The 21,823-nt window shown below is 48.9% G+C and overlaps 5 protein-coding genes across 5 annotated transcripts; 1 reads left to right on the top strand and 4 right to left on the bottom strand.

Annotated features, from left to right (window-relative positions):
• Positions 1-1,853: 1,853 nt before the first annotated feature.
• On the bottom strand, positions 1,854-6,125 carry TGAM01_v210215 (hypothetical protein; the record flags this gene model as incomplete). The annotated part of the gene is made up of 5 exons (XM_024550747.1): positions 1,854-3,193; positions 3,269-4,151; positions 4,591-4,768; positions 5,088-5,542; positions 5,841-6,125. The coding sequence occupies 5 exons, from the start codon at positions 6,123-6,125 to the stop codon at positions 1,854-1,856; spliced, it is 3,141 nt and encodes a 1,046-aa protein (XP_024404511.1).
• A 108-nt stretch (positions 6,126-6,233) lies between these two features.
• TGAM01_v210214 (hypothetical protein) lies at positions 6,234-6,572 on the bottom strand (the record flags this gene model as incomplete). Its single annotated transcript, XM_018808125.1, has 1 exon — positions 6,234-6,572. One exon carries the CDS (start codon positions 6,570-6,572, stop codon positions 6,234-6,236), a length of 339 nt encoding a protein of 112 aa, XP_018658660.1.
• Positions 6,573-8,425: 1,853 nt separating this feature from the next.
• On the top strand, positions 8,426-8,991 carry TGAM01_v210213 (hypothetical protein; the record flags this gene model as incomplete). Its single annotated transcript, XM_018808124.1, has 2 exons — positions 8,426-8,469; positions 8,577-8,991. The coding sequence occupies 2 exons, from the start codon at positions 8,426-8,428 to the stop codon at positions 8,989-8,991; spliced, it is 459 nt and encodes a 152-aa protein (XP_018658659.1).
• Positions 8,992-13,736: 4,745 nt separating this feature from the next.
• On the bottom strand, positions 13,737-15,161 carry TGAM01_v210212 (hypothetical protein; the record flags this gene model as incomplete). Its single annotated transcript, XM_018808123.1, has 1 exon — positions 13,737-15,161. The coding sequence occupies one exon, from the start codon at positions 15,159-15,161 to the stop codon at positions 13,737-13,739; it is 1,425 nt and encodes a 474-aa protein (XP_018658658.1).
• A 1,259-nt stretch (positions 15,162-16,420) lies between these two features.
• TGAM01_v210211 (hypothetical protein) lies at positions 16,421-21,142 on the bottom strand (the record flags this gene model as incomplete). Its single annotated transcript, XM_024550746.1, has 4 exons — positions 16,421-17,933; positions 18,004-18,458; positions 18,508-20,472; positions 20,624-21,142. 4 exons carry the CDS (start codon positions 21,140-21,142, stop codon positions 16,421-16,423), a joined length of 4,452 nt encoding a protein of 1,483 aa, XP_024404510.1.
• Positions 21,143-21,823: the final 681 nt, after the last annotated feature.

The following is a 21,823-nucleotide window of genomic DNA, read 5'->3' as shown; positions in this document are numbered from 1 at the left end:
ACGCTCTCTGCTGGAAAGCGGAGGCGTTGACGGAAGCGTTGACGACTGGGGTGGCTTCTTTGCGGTGGCTGCATTCCTGGATATCATCCTTCTTCTAGGAGTGTGTCTTCACGAGAAGCTTTTTTTGGCTGTCTTGCGGTGTTTTTTTTACTGTTACAGCAGAAGTGTATTTTTGCGGGCAGGAAAAAAAATTATCATGGAGGTAGCATGGAAAGATCGGAGTTTAAAAACAAAAAAAGGCCAAAAGGACGCTACTTTTCTTCTTTGGTAGTTCTCTAACAATGGAAATGGCATGAACACTTTCCGATGATTAATATTTCGGAACTGCGATGATATCTCTTATTTTCTTTTTCAAAGTTTCCTATGTAGAAAGCAATTGTGACTTTTCACTCTTCAACATTTTGCCCTGTGTGTTGTCCCCTTCTAAACTGCCAGTGTGTTCCCTACGTAAGATGCACAGTATTTCCTCATCTCCTATGCAAAAAAGCAATCCCAAGTTTTCATTATTCAACATCTCCCGTTGTGCATTGTTCCCCTTTTATTCATTATGGTCTCCCTTTTAGACCTTGTGGTAAATTATAATACATGTTACATGCTAAGAGGAGAAGACTTCACATTCAGTGCCCGATCCATTTCAGTTGATAGATAGCAAAACGATTTCTTGTCTCTAAATACAATCCAGAAAGCAATGAGCCTTTGTCTCGTTACGGACCCCGCACGCAAAAGCCCAAAGCATGCCAGCCCCTATCCAGAAGAAAGCTTGTCTTATCTTACTCCCTCCAACATCGTAAAATCGAACTCCCCCAAATGGAAAAAACCGAGTTCAAGTGGCTCCAATTTGTCCGTCTCTCCGTCTCTCTGTCTGTCTCTCCCTCTCAAAAACATAATACAAGCCGCGCGCAAACTGCAGGCAAATCTTTGCAGAAACGTGAGGGGGGGGAAAGGCAAAAGGGAAAAGGAAATAGGAAAAGCAAAAAGAGCCCACAACCAGCTACCTAGGCTGGCACATTGGCGACATTACCAGTTCATTGAGTCCCAGCTAAAATCCAGCCGTTTCATAAGAACCGTATTTCCTCCAATGGTCTTGCAAAGATCCAATGTTTAGATACCATTGTCACTAAATTGAACAACCCAACAGCCTCAAAGCGATCTGGGAAGTTGATCCTTTCAACAAGCCAGATACATAACCAGAATGAAAATCCAGCAGTCTTCCAATGAGGCATCCGGCTCACAAAATCCAATGTATGCCGCTGTAATGGCTGTCTGCAGTGGTAAAGAAATAAAAAGAAAACCATTCCAGGTGGCGAAGCTGAAAACCGAGGAGAGAAAATAACATCAAATGACAATAGAAGAATCGAAAGAGAAGAAGGAGAATGAAGAACAAAAAAGGTAAAAACCCGTCGTCGCAACCAATACTAAGAGCGGCAACGATCAGAACACGTAAGTATAGACGAAGTCTTGGAATAGCTCGCCTCTGTAGTGTTCTCAAATCGTATGCAAATAGTTCCCAAGTACCGATGGCGCAAACTGAGAAAGGATTCCCGAACCGCGTTCATTCTTTCGTAATATACATGCAAAACACTCTTATAATGCTGTGCTGCTCAAAGACCAAGCAAGCCGTTCTTGAAGGAATATCGCGTTCTGGATGCGGAGCTAACGATACACACAAGAAAAAAAAAAGGCGAAATAAATCGAAAATAGAATTAGAGGTGTCATCATAGTGGCAGTATTACCACCGTGCCGCGTAGAGTCATTTCCCACCGAAAACCCATAGGTGGATAACGTAAAAGCACAGGCGACTGAAGTGGCATTATACACGCAAATCGTCAAAATAGACGAAATTTCGAATTAGTTTACACCCAGTATGTCTCACCACCATCCGCCGAAGAAGGGTTAGCAGAGGCCCCCTGGCTAAATCTTTGAATGAATGAGGGAGGCTGGACAGAGCCATTCGAACTTGAAGTTGTCGAGGTTGCTGGCATCGAGGTACTGCTGGTGAATGGAGGAGGCACCTGCTGGCGCGTGCCCTGGCTTCCCATGCTAGGGGCCGACGTCCCGTTGGTGTTGACACTGGCATTGGGGCCAATAGGGGGGAGCACTCCAGGACCAGAAATTCCTCGGTTGTGGCTAGGACGCAATGGAATTTGGCCACCTGTGTTGTCAGAAGGAGTGACCTGTCCACTCGAGGCAGCGCTTCCGCGGTTATCATAGGCAGCAATCTTCGCTTGAATGCGACGTCCATGTGGAGTCGTACGAATCTGTGGAAGAATAGGCCGGATAGCCTCAACAAGACGGTATTTCTGATGAGGAGTGGCAAATTCGAGAGCTGTCTGTATGACATAATTGGCGAATGAATCGCGAAGAAGGCGCTCCATCTCGGGCTGAGCCAACATCTCTTCTACGATCATGTCTCTTGAAGGAGCTTGAGCACAGCGCAGGCACTTCTCAATAACATTGGAGCTGAATTTGTGGCGGGAGAGCTGGGTGATGCAGCCCTGGAACATGCCGACAATAGGCTCAGTGAAGGTTGGTTCATTGAGATCAATGATGTATTGGACAACGTAGTTCCCAAATGGATCTTGGACCAATATGCGCGCATGCTCAGTGATGCGTTGGATCAGCCAGAGCTTTTGCTCGCCCGTTGCGTGGTCGATGCAGCGCTGAAGCACACAGCAGCCGTGCCTGTGTGTGCCAACTTCAACACACTTATCTTCGTTGCCGACAGCATCGAAAATGAACTGGGCATCAGTAGCAGTGAGCTTGTTAAGACACTTCTGGATTACATGGTTGCCGTTCAGATCCTTGATGAGCTCCACGACTTTGAAACGGAGAGCCTCGATAATGAGATGGATTTGTTGAGGAGTACTGACGTACTCAATCATCTTCTGTAGGGCTCTCGTTCCGTGCTGGTTCAGAGCAATATCCACCATGTTTCGGGATGCGTTCTGGATCAAGACAGTTCTTTCGTCGTCATTGCAGAACTCGAGGAGCTTTTGGCACAAATAATTACCAAACGGATCCGTCATGAGCTCTATGACATGCTGATTAGTCTCGAGCCAAATCATGTGAACCTGATCGCTATTGCGTTCTTCCAGTTTCTTTTGGAGGTAGCGGCAGCCGTGCTGATCTTTGCACAGCTCATAAATCTGGCCTCGAAATGAATCCAGTGGCATGTTATGATATCGAGACATTGCTGCAAAGGGAAGAAAAAAAAAAGTCAGTATAAAAGAGGAAGAGAGAAACAAGAAGATGATTGTTTGCTACTCACTTTCGTTATCTAACTGTCGACGATGCTGAATAACGCGAGCCTGGCTGTCGCGATGCTGATTGCCCTGGCCGTAGGATACATTACCGTAGGGGAGATAATTCTGCGATGTGTATGCACCGCCGCCGTTGGTCCCGCCGTTGGTCCCATTAATGTTCATTTGCTGCATCCCGGCGGAGAGCGAATGAGCACCATATGCAGGGCTTGAAGTAGAACTTGGGGTTGGAAAGCTATTTGGCGGGTAGAAGTTGGTGTTGTACGCACTCGTCGACGCTGCACTGCCAGGAGAAGTCCCAGATGCGGCGGCATGAGGAGTCGCAGGGTGAGGTGCCACGGATGCCATTGTTGGTCCAAACGGAGCAGCGCTAGCTTGAAGGGCTGAGTTGATCGACGGGAAGACGCCAGCCTGCTCTCGAGTAGCACTGATATTATTATCATTGGACAACTCGCGAGCGTGTCGAGCCGGTACTGCTCCAGCAGGAATGCGACCGATGCTCGCATTATGATTATGGAAGTGCTGCTGAGCATGGTTGTTCGCACCACCATTTATCATGGAGACACCTGCAGGGTTCTTGACTGTAGGGATGTCGTTGGCAGAATAAGAGCTGTGGAGCTTAGGAGGTGGTTGGACTGCCTGAGAAGCACCAGCAGTCTCATTCGAATTCTCTGAGATGTACTTAAGATCCAGAGAGTGCCGAAAAGATGCAGGGCGACTTCCAATGTTGCCTGCATCGCCAGACTGGCTGATGGAGTGCCCATTAATAGCAGACATGCTGTTCTGGGTACGGTGTCGGGCTACGTTGGTTCTCCAATGGCTGGAAGATCGCGCTTCAGGGTTAGGCGAGGGTGCCAGAGCAAGGTCAAGGGCGGCTGATGACGCCGATAGCTAAGAGAGGATCGCGAAATTAGCAAATTTGAGAATCACTGATTAGAGGAATCAGGGCGAGAAAGGGCACATCAAAATGAAGTGTAGGAAAGCTGAGTGTGGAACGAGGAAGAGTGAGTGATGAAAGAGGGGAGAAGATGAGAGAGGGGAAGAAAAAAGAGAAGAGGGGAAGAAGAAGAGGAGGAGGAGAAGAGGGAAAGGAAAGAAATAAGAGGTGGAAAGGTGAACGCGTCCTCGGGATTGAGGAGAGAGAGAGGTGTGCTGCCTGCTGCCAGCTGCCAAGCGTCTGCCATCTCATACGGCAGACCCTGAAGGTGACAATATTGGGACAATAGGAGAAGAAGCTACTCTTATGCGCCAAACGCATCTCCCCCAAAAGTTTTTCCAAACCTTTGAACTTTGGACATGTCAAGAAAAAATAAAAGGAATGAGTACTCACAATTTGGTCGTCACGGCGAACAAGCGTGGGGAAGCTCTCATCAGCAGCGTAGCCGGAAGTCAAGTGGTGTGGTTCGTCGTCGCCAAACAGAAAGCGCGTTGTGTTTGTCTGATCAAGGTTCGTATCATAAAATCCAGTTCTTGAGCGAGTAACTGGCATGGAATACCGATTTATCCTCCTAACATCAAAGATTAGCTATATGATATAGGTCAAGGAGTTGAGCCCTCGAGCCAGCAGAGACACGCAAGATGGCGAAAATTACACCTGCTCTGCGCAGGAGATGCCTCACGGATCTGATTTCTGGCGCCTGGCAACGGCGTTGCGCAGGCATGAATCCAACCCGTGCTCGCATTCGGCCAGCAAACCAAATATCAGATGCATGAGATACTGGCCGCGCCCATCCTACCTACTCAAGGCAAACACTTTGCGCGCCCACAAAATACCCAGCCGCCAAAGGAAAGGGAATCAACAAGCGACTGTTTCCGCTGTGTACTTACGAGTTTGTAGATCGCTGACTGCTCGGGTCTTGACGAACAGCCTCCTCTTTATCGTCATCATCGCTGTTACGGCGCGTAATAGGAACAGACCGCGATGGCACTTGGGCATCGTCGAGCCCGTATGGCTGCTGAAGCGAGCCGGCGCCGTGGACAGGAGAGTCCAACAGCGAGCCGGAGCGAACCGGTCGGCCGAATAAGCCCGGAGGAGAAGTTATGCTCGAAGTCGAGAAGCGATTCGGCCGCGAGAAGATGGATGGAAAGCCGTTGTTGGTGTTTCGATATTCGGGAGGGGTTGTCGGCTCGGACTGGTGCCCGGTGTATCGATTCATCTCTTCTTCCATTCGTACCAACTCCAGCGCCTCTCGCCTCTGCTTCTGGTCTAATGCGAGCATCTCAATCTCAAAAAGCCGTCTCTGTTCTCGAATCCTCTCATATTCCAACCGCTTCTTCTCAATCTAGACAGCAGGGAGTTAGTCGAGCTCGCGATTTCAACATGTTCAGCCCCTGCCGGTTCCCGGCCTAGAGGCGAAAGCTAACATGGGATGGAAGTATTGGATGGAGGGAGTTGTGCGAAGCCATCGACTTGAGGGAGAGCTACATTTACCAATTGGGCCTTGTGTAGCGCCTGCGTGGCAGAGAATCAGCCAATGTCGCACATGAACAAAACAGAGAGCTTTGCGACAGTCCCAGCCTAGCACCGCAAGCACTAGCGGCAGAAGCGTGTCCGCAGCCAAGTCTCCAACAGCGACTTACATTATTATAATCTTGAGATCCGTTATAGTCTTGAGACATGTCGGTCCTACGGGGCGGGGAGGTCAGGGAGCTCATTGAAGCGAGTGTTGGCACAAGACCCGAATCGGTGGTGAAGCGGCGAGGTAAGGAGGAACGCAAGTCGTGGCTCGAAGGCTGTTGTAGTTGCTGCTGCTGCTGCTGTTGCTGTTGGGGGATGCGAGCGGCGCCACGAGAAGGTGAGACAAGCGGGTTGACGGGCGGCTCGTTCCTCGGCGCCTGCTGAGGGCGGAATCGCGAATCTTCCATGCCGGTGAGCGAAGGGAAAGCGATAATACTCGTACACGCCGAATTGGCTGCGCTCGGACGGTCTATATAAGCCTAAGTCGCTACAGACATGAAGCAGAAGGACAAGAGTCAGCACGCCTTGTCGTTGTGGACGAGAAGGTTAGGGCCAGGCACAGGAGCCGGCGACGCTGGAGGCGGGGTGGGATAGGGCGAAGGGATTGGACCGTTGACGAGGCAAGGCGATGCTGGTCTGTGGTCGGTGTTGCAGCCACAAGCAAGGATGAGCAAGGATGAGCCGGTGGGTGCCCAGATGGTCTGGGCTGGACCGGGGCCAGCGCGCCAGGCAGGGGTCTTTGGTGGGCATCCAGCGTCCAGATGCCGCCGTCGTGCTGTCGCAGTCGCTGGATCAAGCTCGACAGACCGTTGGGAGGCCGAGTCGTCATCGACGGCTCGCTGCCAGCTCAGCATCACGTTGGTGTTGGGTATTGAGCACGGCGAGGCAGAGCGTGAGGCAGCGGCCAGACGCCCAGACGCCCGAACTATATCCAGCTCGCAAGCCAAGGTGACGCCAGGCCGTGGCCGCTAGTGCTGCCGTTGCTCGTATACAAGCAGGATGGCAAAACGTGCTCGTGCCCGTGTGCTGGCGATGGTGTCTTGGTTGCACGAAGCATCCCAGAGTCACCCAGTCTCGATGTCGACCCTTTGCTCAGTCCGTGCCAGTAGAAGCAGAGGCATTGGCACAGAGAGAGGCAAGCAGGCCAGCAAAGCTCTGTGACGCAGTCGGGATTTCATCTCCTTGAACAGGTGTCTCGGCCAGCTCATCGCCAAATCCGTCAAATGCCAGAGCTAGATAGTATGCTATACTAGCAGCGGCCATGGACACGCACTGCGAGCGGAGGTGGACGGAGACGAGAATTGGGAACCAACGGCGTGGATATGATGCAAATAGGGCTGAAGGGCTGATTGACATACGTACCTCACAGTCTGCAATAAAGCACATCAGACGGGACAAGGCGGAACACGGACTCGAATACGGCAGCTCAATTCGATAATTTTGACGTATTGGACTACAGATAGATGGAGTACAGACCCCCGGTGAAGAGGTTCAGAGGACGGTTGACGACGGCCTCGAATCCGTCGGAAAGGGACGTTGTACAGCGGATAATAGGTACGTACAGGGCGAAAGGAGCGTGGGAAAGCACAAGAAAAGTAACCGGCAGGAAATTAACTCCAGGGAAGAGAATCAGCTCCAGGGCTTCACCATGGGGGACGAGACCGTATCATACAAAAACAGAGAGGGATAGAGAAGGTGTAGAGGATGAAGAGGGACGTGGGACAAGTTATGTCTGAAGCACAAAACGTGAGAGAAATCATTTCCTGGGACCCTCCCCTTTAGGCAAGCGGCGAAGCGGACCTGACTACAGTGGCGGACCCAGTGCTAACGGCGCCACGGCGAGCGCTGCGAAAGGCCGCCGGGGGCAGCACATTGGCTATTGCGATAACACAAGGCATCCAATGCTGTCCTGGGACAGAGAGGGCCTCAACAGGCCTTTCATGCCTAGATAGGTAGGTAATCTGCCTACCTACTTACCTAGTTGAGGCTTATTGACGGATTACTCGCGTTTGAATACATAGTGCCAGGGACTGCTAGCAGCACCGCTGTGGCACAAGCTCGGCGGGCACAAGTGAAATTCAATTCGCTTCCAGGGGAAGAACATGGTTTTAGGTTAAGCGTTGCTGGGTTAAGGAGAAAAAGACTGCTAGGTTTCCGCGGCATCCATCATTACTTACTGGAACGTGTAAGGCACATGTAATTTGGCCGAGTCGAGTCGAGTCTTTAGTTTCGGTTAGCACAAAGAGGGAGCTTGACTCGAAACAACTCGTCGTCTTCGCTCTTCGGTGGCGGCTACAGATATGGATAAAGGCAGCCATCACATACATGCAGCTGCAGCTATGCCTGGTAGGCAGCGTCCTGTATGAGCCTGTCCGGGTGACGAGCGAGACAAGATGCAAGACTCTGCATGCATGCTACATGTAGCCCACCCAATGGTTTGCAGCCAGGCGTATGGGCCATGGTTCAGCGTGTGCTGTTGGTATGATATGTAGGTAAACATCTGCATGGATGAGTTGTTTGCGGAGAGCGGGTTCGCTGCATGCTGCATGCTGCTGTGGCACATCAAGCAGGCCGTATCTGATATATACCTACCTACGCACCGCCAAGGCAGACAACAAGCCTCAATTGCCTGCGCGAGCATGAGCTCAGTAGATGCTGGTGGATCAATCATCGTCTGATTTCGCATGCGGCAATTGATTGAGTCTTGATGCAAACTCTAGGCTGGTTCGCATGGCTGCGCGGCGGCCTGATGTAAGTGTGATAGTATCATGCACGATACAGCAGTGCCATGGAAGCAAATGAGCTGCTTTCAAAGCGGCGACGCAACAGGAGGCCACGCATACCTACTGTACATGCAGTGCTGCCTGTGTGAAATTGGGGCTTCGTGCCATTGCAGCCACCTGCTTGTATGCCGCAGCATTTAAGCCCAACTCTTGGGCTCGCAAACGGTGGGTTGCTGCGGCAGCCAAGATGCCTCTTCGCCTTAACCCAGACGAGCACCTGCGGGCACCGCACCGACATGCGCAACGGCCGCCGCAATTGGATGCTCAAGATCCTTGTCGTTTATTCGGGGTGGGCTTTTCGGAATGGCAAAACCAGAGCCGGAGTCGCATCGGTAGCGGTGGCGAGGGCCGTACAGGCAATAATGCTAGCCTGAAGGATCACCGTCCTCCTTGGGATCTCCCCGCCTGCCCCTCATTTGCTGGGGACACGGGCACTAATACTCGCGATTTCGATGTATCAACATCTTGTATCGACACCGTGCTTGGATGAGCAGCGTTGGGTACGTGCCAAGGCATATGATGATGATTGAGTGTCCTGCAAGCTAAAGATGCATGTGAATATGTAGTCTTCACCAAAAGGCTGTCGACAGTTGAGTTGAGCCATCCGAGAACACAAGGAGTAAGTTTGAGGGAGCTTGTTTGTAGGTAACATTGAAACATTGGACTTAGCCGGTGGCGCTTGCGCTGCGAAACGTACTTCTTTGTTGACATAGGAGGAAACTGTAAACAGAAGTAGCCCCTACTAAAGCTTCCATCTGTTTGTCCCGGCAAACCTACACGGGAGTCAGTCAAAACGGTAGCAGCGATAACCTTTGTCTTCCAAGGTACGAATGCAACCCTGCCATCAATCATACTGCCATGTCGTACTCTGTACTTGCATCTCTACCAAAAGCCCGCCCTACGTCCGGTCAATCTCTCCGAAAAGTCGGTGAAGCATCAAGATCTGCCCGGATGTGCGTTTCCGCCAACGATTGCCACTGGAGCGTTGCTCTACCGGCAGAATCTCCTGCAGCGCATCTGCATCTGGGCCAGAGCTGCATGGATTCCTACATACATGTAGGTATGTAGACATCAATAACTCTAACGAGCTCTCACCTTGGGGAACACAGTGGAGTACCTACTTGAAAATTGCTGATGCTTGATGACTTCCATATCGAGCGCACTAGGCATTCGCTGACCAAGATATCGAACAAGAGGCACTGCTGGACAGAGAATATTGCAAAAATTGAATTGGAAAAGACCATCAGCGTTGCGCTTATGCTATGAGCTGTTTATTAGAGGCTACTAGTCTGAGCCATGTGGTGTCTGGTATCAGAGCCTCTAAGCCCTTCCGTGAATAGCATCGTCATCTCCCTGTCCGAAACTCTCCGCCGATGTGCTTCTTTTCTTTGCTTCCCTCGCTCTTGCTTACAGATGCTGGCTTCATACTGGCCCGCTAGATCGGATTTGCGCCACTGTCTAATACGACTCATACGCCTGACAGACCCATGCGGCCGGCCAAGTTTTTGTGCCTGCGGGCAACAGAAAACCGGAGACATCTACTCCGTATTACTCGCTCTCACCTCTCGCCTCTTTAGTAATGACTAGATGACGAATTATATTTAGAGCCCTTCGATCGATAACTCACAACCACTCTCGCCTTTCCCCCAAGTAATGGTAAACAAGGGACACAAAACAGTATTGTTAATGTTTACGTTTCACGGCGGGGCCAGGTCTAGCGGTTGCTGCGGGTAGCCCCGACCTCTGAAACCCAAGCGCCTCTTCCGACGCTGGAGCTTTGATTCTCGATATGGGAGCCAGCCCAGCGTGGCTCTAAGAAGCCAGGTCCGGATCCAGCCCCCCGCTCGGTTAGCCAACGATCACTCCTCGCGCGCTAAAATGGTGGCAAGGGACGAGGATCCCTGGCCTGAATCTGGTCGATGGACATGGAAGGTCGCTCGCGAACACGGGGGGCAGATTGCTATAGTAGATGGATGCAAGCAGAGCGCGAGCACATATTCGAGTTTGAAGTCTCGTTCAGTGACACTCTGTCTCTGAGCACCAGCTTTGAGCCGCGTTAAAGCTCAGGGGTTTGTGATGGGGCTGCTTGCCAGGACACAAGTGTGTAAGCCGAGATCTTGGCGACAGATGGAGTACATACATGTATGTATGTGATGCATAATTGGAACGTGATCGTAGTGTATGCGCAGCAGAGACAGACACTTGCAAATCTTACTCATACCCATGCCCCAGAGCTGGAGCCGCGCGCCCACGGTGCTTGAGCCAAGCTTCCAAAAGGGCCTTGACCATCTAGAATTACGAGACACATTCAGTTGGTCGTGCGGGGTTGTAGGAAGCAGTTTAACCTCAGTTTGTTACCCGGTAGACTTGAGCTGTTTGATGGCCGAGATAGCCGCCTTGTGCCTATATAGGCCCGCAAGAGGCTGTTTTCGATTTCGTCATCGTTTTATGAGAGCTGAGTGAGCTAGGCTGCATTAAACCTAGAGATGGATTTGCCAACTTCAGCCATTGAGGAGGATGCGCCGTTTCCATTCAGCCCCATGGCCTGACGAGCGTCCAGGGCACTCTAGACCGCACGAATTACTACTAGATACATGTATCTTGTTGATGTAGCCCATGGTGGTGGCCGAGTCTTGCATATTGGGGCTGGTTTAAGAGGAGAGCACGACGCAACACGTAATCTCTGCTTGCTGCAAGCCCTGTATCTTGATTTTAAGTAGCGATTCTCAAACCATATCAGACTTTACATTGCACTAGCTTGCTATTGGCGCGACGATGATACACAGCTGGGTGTTGGAGTGGACCTTGCCTTGCGGACGCCAGATGAACTTTATGCATGAAGGTTAATGATAAAAACGCCATTGGCCATGGATAAATCGTATGCGGGAGGGAAGAAGTAATATAGACTAAAGAGATTAAAGATATCATCAAAGAGTAACGGAGCTACCACGGACACCTAGGTACTTTACAGCCCAAATACAATCCTTATGGTGGAGACAGAGACAATTGTCTAAGCTTTGATGCTTTCTAGCAGTGGATGTTCATAGTTGAATGAAAACGAACATGACAGAGTATCTTACTTAAATTACATGCAAACTCAACATGCTCAATATGTGGATCAAGTGGGTGGCAGGATACCGGATATGTGTATCAACACAAGGCTGATACAGCGTCGCTTGCGGATCGAGTATCAAAATAGTGGCTTGTTTAATTTCGGCTTGTTTACTTTTGTTTTCTACATCTCAAACTTGTTTCCAAGCTATGGCGAAAAGTTGCTTTTGGCAAAGGCGTGTTATACGGAACCCTTGAGTCACAAGGACAAGCTCGTCTGCCCTCAAAGTTATTGTTGTTTTTGTGTTCCGGCCTCATTGAGGGGCTTTAGGGCGCCTTTGACTGAATATACAACAGTGTTCGTGTTCCAGTCATGTGTCTTCAATAGAATTTCGACTTGTTATGTCATCGTGATGAATCATGTGTCAACGAAGAGTCCAAAGTGAAAACTATCATATCAATGGCGATGGTAGAGGTTATGTTGTTTGACCTTAACAATTCTAATCCGAAGAGTGATTTAAAAACAGCACAGTAAATGACAGATATTGCAGATTATATGCTCTTTGGCAAAGTTTCCTTTTACCGTGGAGAAATCTCATTGCCTCGTCATCCCGAGGGCCTTAATTTTCCTAGCAGGACGTTTATATCCGCCACTTCGTCCCAGCAAAGTTTCTTTTTCTTTTTTTAAGGCAATTGCGACACTTTTTATTCTCCGTTCTTTTTTCTCCTTTCCCTTTTCTTTTTTCTTTCATTTCGTTTTCTTTCTTTCTTCGTGCAATTCTCTCAAACATCTCTCCTTCGGCCGACGTGCGGCATTCGAAATGACTATACTTTTTATAGTCCACTCTCACAAAGCAAACGAATCATCGCCAGGCGCGAATCGAAGGGAGCTGGTTCAGAATTGGGAGCCGCACCGCTTCTTGAGCACCACCTCATGGCTGACATGCTCAAGAAGAATATGGCGGCGCGTAAGAATTTGTCGTCGAGACGCTGTCGACTGAAACACGTCGGTATCCGTTTCAATCATGTGCTAGACGTACGGTTCTACTAAAAGTTGAGCAAAAAAATGGAAAATTGGCCTCCAGTTGCCAATTAGAAAAATATGATCAAAGAAACTCTTACTATAACTCAAGATTCTGTCTATTATCGTAGCCATCACGCTCACGCGAGGATCCCACATTTCGCCGTCGACGGTGACCTTGACAAGAGCTTCAAGAAGACAAAGAGGAAGAAGTAAGAAGTAAGTTCCGAAAGACATAGTAGACTATTCTTCAATAATCCAATCCCTGGCAGATTGGCGAAGTTACATGCAACACTCATCTCAGGGTCGAAACATGGTGAGGATACTGGAGACGAAATGCTGCAGAATATGAGCTGGTACTGTGTTGGAAGCTCTTGTAGAGTGTAGATCAATCGCTAAGCAGCTACGCGTCGCTGGCCAACCTTGATGTCAGTACTATACTGTGCTTACTTCAAGTTTTCTGCGCGAGCTTCAATATGAAACCCTTGACTGAGCATTCGCAACTGAAAACAGATCTTTTTTTACTCATGAGAAAAGAGAGTCGAGATCAAATCGAAGCTCCTGGCGAACAAAATCATCGCGCCCAAGAGATTGAGTTGCACTGCGGGAGTATGATACAAAGGAGCAAGATCTTTTGCAGGTATTAACGTGTTAAAGATGTATAATGTAACTTTATACGATGAGTGATAAACATGGCCAGTATTAGAGAGTAGAGGAATACGGAGCCTGGCTTTGTTTTGTTCTTCTATTTTCTACTCCACAGCCTCGACATAGAGGGGGTTACATGTCTAAGTGATGAGAGTAATTATACTGTACCTAGACGTCTGGTAATCGAGGTGACACAAATCGGCATCTGTCATGATCGAATTAGGTCACGCTCGATGAGTTGTGCTTTTCGGCGTTAGCATATAGGTTGTAATTGACCCTTCAAGTTCTTTCAATTGGCTCATCATTTCACTGCTTGTTTGCTTGCCTAATATTCACAATCAAGGCTTGGGATTGTCTAGCAAACTTAGACGCCAGTCGGAACCCATTTATTAGACATGTATGTAAGACATGTATATGACATGAGTTCGGCCCAGACATACCAAATGTTTACATGATTGTAACTAGTCTACTGGAACCTTTTTTCTTGCCTGTATTTTATGTAGTTTAAAGTCAGCTTAACCAGCCTGGTAAACACCAAGAGCAGCAACATGAGGATTGAGCTGGCTCAAGTTAAACGGCGTGACGTTGAGCCTTGCGTTCGTGAGCGCCAAGAACATGGTTCCGTTAATGGCTGGATCATGATCCCACGTCGACACGTTAGGCTGGAAAGTAAACGCCGTCCGGTTCCGCAAATTGATGTTTAGCAGCGGAGAGTACGTGACGTTCAGCTGCGATACCCAAGCCGCCCACCTGGGCACTCTTGCTGTGGAACTGGTCACGTAGCTGTTGTTTGGCCCGACAAGCTTTCCAGGAGTGTCCCAGTGCAAGAAGACCTGGCGGCCTGGGTAGGAGAGCGGGATGGTGCGGTTTCGGGTGATGGCTGGCGCGCAGTTAAGCGACTGGTTGGTCGGATTGGTCGCGTTTTGACAAAGCTCTGAGCTGGTGATGTTTGCCGTGGAAAGAGTATTAATACCGCCACCGGTGGTCTCGTTGAAAGCATCAGAAGCATTGATACGAGCAGGATTAGGCTGATTGAGGATATTCAAGGCTGGGAAATTTTGCCAGATAAGCCGAGTCTGGTTGGTAGGGCAGCTCGAAATGTATGGCGCCAGCAGCGTCCATGCCCAGCTCTGAGGAATTGCAGGAATGTGCCAAACGGGCATGGGGAATTGTCCACCAAGCTGGCGGAAGATGAGCTGTTGGCGAGCCTCGACTGCGATGCTCTGGAGGAGCAGCTGGGCCGCCGGTCTATTGTTCAAATGAGGAATGAATCCATAGGCGCCCGCTTCTCCCACACGCGTGATCTTTTGGTTGAAGTCAAGGAACTCCCGAACATTGGACACGGGATAGTTGTAAGTACACTGCTTGGGTGCCTGAGCACCGAGTATGTTGGTCAGAAGGGTGGCATGTCCCACCTCCTGATCGGCCATGTACTCAATGAGGAATCTATCATCTGCGTTGAGGCCGCTGGCATTAAACTGATTAACAGAGAAGTTCTTTAGGCCGAAGTGGAAGAGATCCAATTCGAGGTATTCTTGGTAGAGAGCCAATGCAAGCGACTGGTAGTCAAAGTCGCTCTGGGGTCGGCTGACGGGAGCAGATCCATTGGTTCCCAGGCCGCCATTTGGAGTAAACGGCGCAGGCTCCGCGCCGTGGAGCTTGCCGTCAGCTGTGTAGTTGAAGGTTCCCGGAGCAGGGGGCGCTGATGGGATCTCTGAGGCCAAGATGGTAGAAGCCGTCAGCGCGCCGGTGGTCGATGCTGGTGGTCCTGTAAAGGGGCCGTGAGAGGTGACGTTCTCAACAGATACCACAGCCGGCGTGACGGTCTCAGCAGCAGAGAAAGTAGTTGTTGGTGTTTGCAGAAACGGAACAGCCCGGATCAGCGGCAGGTTTGCAAGGGCCGCGAGCCCTGCACATTGTAGGAGCGCATTCCCGATCATTATTGCTTCGTTATGGCCCGGAGTAAAGACGCAGTAGGCCGTAACATCAACAGAACGAGCTTTCCGCTCGCTAATCCCCAGAAACTGCGCTCTCTTATATTCCCCCAGCCCCCAGCTCGCTCAGCTCGCCCTTTGCTCCAATTCCTCAGCATCCTGACCGTGCCGATACTCCCGGCGCTGTCACTCTCACCGCGGCTATGCCTCACATTTTTGACAGGTTTGACAAGCTGTCAGGCCGAAGTCCGCTCAAGTCGTGACGTATGGTATGCTAGATTCCCGGCGGTACAAGATGGGGTGACGACGCCATGGGTCGCCATGCGGTAATGCCGCCGTCATAAAGTTCTGAGATATGCAGCATGCCAATGATTTGCGTGGACGTGGCGGAGGTGGAAAGCTTATAGCTCCATGGCTGCGGCTGACAATCAAGGCGCGGGCGCGATCTGCTGCCCTGTATCCGCGTATTTCGGCACGTAGTGAAGGAGAATGAGGGAAATTCCGCGGTGCCGAGCCATGGCGCATGTAATCCTGTCGATGCACAGCCTTGGTGGTGACAGCTTGTTGTTGTCGAATGCAAAATAATGCTAGCCTTCCATTGGCCGCGGTGTGGCTGACGACGGCACATGCAGTGGCCCCCAGTGCGATTGACAGCTTGTGGCTGTCATTTGTGATGAAATTTTGACAGGCTGCCACGCGTCGGGCAAGGCAGTCGGATGAATATTATCGGACGAATTCTCTTTCCCTGTGTAACTACCTAGTTGCAGGGTCTCGTCCATCGCTTACTGTATGCCATGGTCGCAAAAAGATTGGCCCGTGAGTGGCGCGATATCGTTCGTTCGCTGACGATTCCAGACGTTTATCCAGTCGCCAAAAGGTCTGCTAAATGGCTGAATTCGATATTTGAAGATCAGCCTAGTGCCCCTAGAGGATGTTTACGTACGTACTATTTTTGTAGTTACAGCAAAAAAAGAAACATTTGAGGTCATCGCAATGGGGTACGGTCTTACGAGCGTTTTCTTCGAATATTCATTTAACACCGGTTTTGTATTCAAGACTTTATGTTATAGTACATTCGTATTGCTAAACTAGCTTTCCTTTACATTTCTTTTCTTTTTCTTCTTTTTATCATCTAAACGCAAAAGCCATTGACAATCAGACCCAGGACGCTTATTATCCGTCCGAGGAAAGATGATTCATAGAGAGCACAATCAGCAACCAATAAACGATCAACTTCTAGATCCTTACACTATATCAATGTGCTATTAATCTGGCCCTGATTCGGAGAATTGTAGTTTCAAGACGCGTCCTGAGTCGCACCCGAGAAAGACAGTCGATCCCTTGATAATGCAATGGATGGCCCGATGCTCCGGAGGCAGCCAAAGCATTGGCTTACCATCCTTTATAACCCATTCCCCGTCTCTACTTATACCATAGCCTTGGAAGCTTACTCGCGGGGATTCTTCAGCTAATGACATATCAGAATCCAGATCCAGCTCGAAAGCACCGAGATCACAATAGAGGCGGGAGTTTGTTCTCGTATCAAACGACAGCCACCTGGTCCATCCAATATAGAACGACCGGATACAAGTTTCAGTTGATAGATGCCAGATCTCGATGATACCATTCGAGAGTTCTGAGGCTATGTACTGAGCATCTGATGAAAAAGCCAATGAAGAAGGATCAAACTTTCTATCAGCCATGAATGTTCGAACACACGCTCCTGTTGCTGTATCCCAAAGTTTGATGGTGCAATCAATTGATGCTGAAACAATATGATCATCAGTTGACGAAAAGCTCGCTGACGAAAAGAATCTCTCGTGAGCTTCTAGCGTGTGGATACATGTCCACGTTACTACATCCCAGATTTTAATCCTTCTACCGATTGGCGCCGCAGCATATCGACCACCTGGCGAGAACATGACCGATAGAGTATATTCTTCAGAAGAGGTCTCAAGTGTCTTGACACACAAGCCGGTATCTGCATCCAAAACTTTGATTGCACCACCGAATGAGCAAGAGATAACCAACCGGCCATCTTTTGAGAAGTCGATGGCGCTAATGCCGCTGGCATGGCGTTCGAGTATCTGGACGCACTTGCCCGCGATATCCCATATGCGCATTGTGCCATCTTCCGATCCCGAGGCAATACGACCATCTTCCGATACGGCCAAAGAACGTACTGGTCTGTCATGGTACCCAGATGTTCGCGCCTCCACGTTTGCAGTCGCATGTAAATCCCAGATTTTGATCGTCATATCTATGGAGCTCGATGCGAGCTGCCCATTGTCCAAAAAAGCCACTGTAAGGGATGTACCAGAATGGCCTTTGAGCGTTCTAGTACACACGCCTGTAGCTGCATCCCAAATTTTTATCGTGTTATCGCCTGACGTCGAGGCGATTTGGCCATCCGTTGAGTAGGCTACTGAAAACACTCCACTTTCATGACCTGTGAGCGTCTGGACACATTCGCCCGTAGCTGCATCCCAGATTTTGATTGTGCAATCACCTGATGCGGAAGCGATCTGGCCATCTGTTGAGTAGGCCACTGAACGCACCACGCCGGTGTGACCTGTGAGTGTTTGGATACACTCGCCTGTCGATATATCCCAGATTCTAACTGTCTTATCAGATGATCCCGAGATAATCCGATCATCTCCGTAGGAATCCAGAGCTTGTATAGATCCATTGTGTCCTTCAAGTGTCTGGATACATATACCTGCGTTTAAATCCCAAATCTTGATTTTTCCGCTCTTCAATCCTGTAGCGATTCGTTCGCTGGTCAAAGCTGGTCAAAGAGGCCATGGAATATAAATCAGTGCCATGATTTGCAACTGTCAAGGCACACTCGCCTGTGGTTGGATCCCATATTTGAATAATTCCACCTTTGGAGTCCGAGGCAAGTCGACCGTTTTTTAAGGAGATCAATGCGGAAAAACCCTCAATACCCGCCGGTGACCTTAGGCATGTGCCTGTAATCACATCCCATATCTTGATGGTTCCGTCCATTGATGCTGCAGCAATCTGATTGTTATCCAGATAGATCAAGGACATTACTGGGCCTTGGTGGCCTTCGAGAGTCTGCAAGCAAGGGCTCCACTGATCTTCGTTGATGGGCCTACTATATATCCAGGAGGGAGTCTCATGAAGAAAAGCTTCGCGTATCAAGCTTTTCATAGGACTGAATAATAGCGCTGCTGAATATACTTGGAGAGGAGCAATTTCGATAGCCCTTTTATTGTAGAGAAGAAATCTGTGCGCGTCTTGAAGAAAAGTGACTAGTTTTCCTTGGGTTGATCGTGCCTGGGTTTGTCAGACTCGTCGTCCGTAGATTGTCAAAGGGTAAACTGACTGTAAGTAAGGCGACAAGCTTTGTTATCGAGATAACGGCATCCGATACATGGCGTAATAAACTTAAAGACTCCAGCCAATGAAGAAGATGCTTTCGAACAAACACATCGAGAGCTCCATTATCTGCAAGGGTGTTTTGGTATTCAGTGCTGATTTTGCTCGCAATTCCTTCGCAGAGGTGCTTCACCCAATAGAGGCAAGAATAGTCAATGGGACTTAATGGGTCTGGGTCCGGTAAGTTAATATCATTGCTGATAAAATTGTCAAAGTGTGATAGCTGATAAATGTTAGTTCTCAAAATTGCCTCCATTGCCTGTATCGACTGAAAAAATATGCCAAGATGTGTATCCTCGCTGCCCGAGGGAAAGATGGCAGAGACTGCCTCTTCGTTGCTGGTGAGATGATCTTTGGCTGACTGATGGACGAAATAGATTGTATCGTCACGGATGGTTAAAAAAGAGCCACAGAGGGCTACAATTTCTTCCAAAAAATTGATATCATCTGAAAGATTCCCTGGGATATCGATAAGACGTCCAAGCTCGCGAAGGGTGATTGGTCGATACACGCTCGTCATAATGGCGAGAATTCGCTTGCAGAGGCTCACGTCGCTAGCATCGTTCATAGAGAGCACTTGATTCGTCATTTGTCTGTATAAAGAATCAAGACCAAGCGGGAACTCTCCCAGCATTCTGAGAACTTTCCATCGCTGATACTTTTCCAAGTTTTGGCAGACTAAAGCCACCCATAAGAATGTGTCGTTTGCATTATCAGACAGATAGGTTCGTATCGCATCGCACGTTTCTTCATCATACCCCTTCAGTATTGCCAGCCGATGTACCCTTTCTCGGATGTAAACATCCACCGCATTGGAAACAGAGTCTGCGTTGAGTTCCAAGCTAAGCTTTGCTTTCTGCTCAGCGCGTCGCAGGCGCTCTTCTATCTGAGACCAATTTCGACTAGACACAATCCACTTTACACGACTACTAGTGGAAGACGTGTCTACAATCATGTCCAAAAGTTTTTGCAAATCGGATGTACACTCATCAAGAGCGTCGACAACCAGGTATGTAGCCTTCAGCGTTGGGTCTTGAAGGATAGCAGCGAGAATATCGGATAAGGCAATCCAAGTGTTCGAGCCTTCAAAGAGCTTTCCACCAGCTTGGTCATACTCCTTTCGTAAATGTGAAATTAGCGATGGCTGCTTATTAATAAGCATGAATATTAAACCACGTAGGACGGCAGCAGCGTTATTAAGTTGATTGTCAGTGGCTTGACAAAAGAAGTAGATGACATGAGCTGTACCAGAGCCGATTGAGTGCTGGTCCAGCTCATTGATGATGCCACAGAGTAACATGGTCTTGCCTTTGCCTGGATCACCCTTGATCCAGAGCAGACGGCTCTCCTTGTTATTCCGCCAATGTTGGTAGTCAGGGTTATTAAGGATCCAGCTATATGCGTCGTGTAACAGACCGCCTTTTGTCTGTTCAATACGCTTCTTATCAGCGCTAGGATCTGTGAGACGTAGATCTTTCATGCACTGTTGGTCTTCCCTTGTCATCTGAGTTGTTGACTGCATTTCTGCATACTTGACAAGCTGCTCGAGGTTGGAGACCTTCTTTAGATCCACAAGGGTATTGGAGCCGTCATTAAAAATGCGCTCGGCGTTCTGAATAGCTCGTATATCGCCATTCCAGTCATCGAGTTTGGCTATATCACGTAAAAGCACAAGTCCACGGCTGCGATAGTAGAAGCAAACGCTCTTTATCTCATACAAGAGGAGAGCTTTATAGAGATCAACAACTTGAGTCTCAAGTTCACGTCGGATGCTGCCAAAGCCACCATCATTATCATTGGGACTTTCTTTCAAGATGATACTAGATAGATTCCAGTACCAATCCATTCTCTTAATCACATACTCGATGCCAATACGATTGGCCTCTGTGGAAGCTATTGGATTCTGAATCATCTGCAAGCAAGTTAGCAGAAATAGCAGAAATAGCAGAAGTAGTAGAGGTAGTAGAGGTAGCAGAGGTAGTAGGGAAGACCAAAGTGTCCATAAAGATGACAATAGTAACCATGGTTGGGTGTTGTAAGTAACCTATTGTGAAATTGATTACCTCGAGCGCCACGCATACACCAGCCCAAGCAAGCGCTGCCTGTGGTGTAGCCTGAATAGCAGAGCTAATTATATCTTTTGCAGCGAATATAAATTGAGTGGCTGTGCCAATGGTCTCCTTTAGTTTGGCCTCTTGGGCGGTGTTATTTAAACCTTCATCAATAAGCCGCCGCATCTGTGTTCTTCTAGTGTGGGCATTATCTTGCGCAATGACGTTCTTATCAGCGTCCATTACTGGAGAGTTAAGCCCCTGGCCGTGAAGGTGACGAGATAGAATCTTCTCGTATGCCTGGACCAGAGCAGCATCCTGTATCTTCAAAGCGTCATAAGCTTGATCCCAGAGTCGTTCTGGCAAGCTTGCATCAGGCATATAAGATACCAATATATTGGCCGGAGAAATAGTTGTTAATTGCTGCAAACTATCTTGCTTTGGTGACCCATCTTCCTTTGAAAGGCCATCTGGCGCTGGTACATCGGTATTCCGAGAGAAAATATTGCGGAATCGCTGTCTGATAGGCATTACACGCAGGAATTAACCCTTTGGCTCTTAAGGTAGATGTGGTAGATGTGGTAGATGTGGTAGATGTGGTAGATGTGGTAGATGTGGTAGATGTGGTAGATGTGGTAGATGTGGTAGAAACTTGGCAAGGTTGTTAGAGTAATTGATTTGAGTAGAAAGGTGCGTGTGTAATGGCAGAATTAGGTCCTGATGGTTATGAAGCTCTCTCAGCCTTGTTTTGCTCCCCCGCTTGCTTCGCGCTCACTGCATGTGGCCGATGCCCGAATTGGTCGATCCTGCATGCGCCTTTGGACTGCTTGCTTTGGGCGACGACAATTGGCCGCGTATCTACTAACATACTTCCAAATATATTCAACAGTTATTTATCTTAATCTATAGACAAGCTGCTTTATTGAGCTACAGCTGAGGTGTTGGATAAAGCTGAGGAGTTGGATAATGAAGTTTGGGTGCTGAATAGCCTTTGCAATAGTTTATTAATGGCTGGTAAGGGAGATGAGAGGTCGAAGAAACTGCAAGATGGAAATACGCGCATGTAACTGGGCGTAAGAGCGTTCATATACGTAAAAAGAGTTGGCTATTATAGGTAGAAGCGTTATAAGCAATTGAGCGATGAATATAATTCAAATGTCCTTATGGTCATAGCTCGTAATATGTGCTGATGGTTGCTCGTGGCCTCAATCG

Source organism: Trichoderma gamsii, assembly GCF_001481775.2.
Source record: "Trichoderma gamsii strain T6085 chromosome Unknown Scaffold_58.2, whole genome shotgun sequence".
Classification (NCBI taxonomy): domain Eukaryota; kingdom Fungi; phylum Ascomycota; class Sordariomycetes; order Hypocreales; family Hypocreaceae; genus Trichoderma; species Trichoderma gamsii.
Note: the sequence above shows the minus strand (reverse complement) of the source record. Positions and strands in the feature narration are given on the sequence as shown.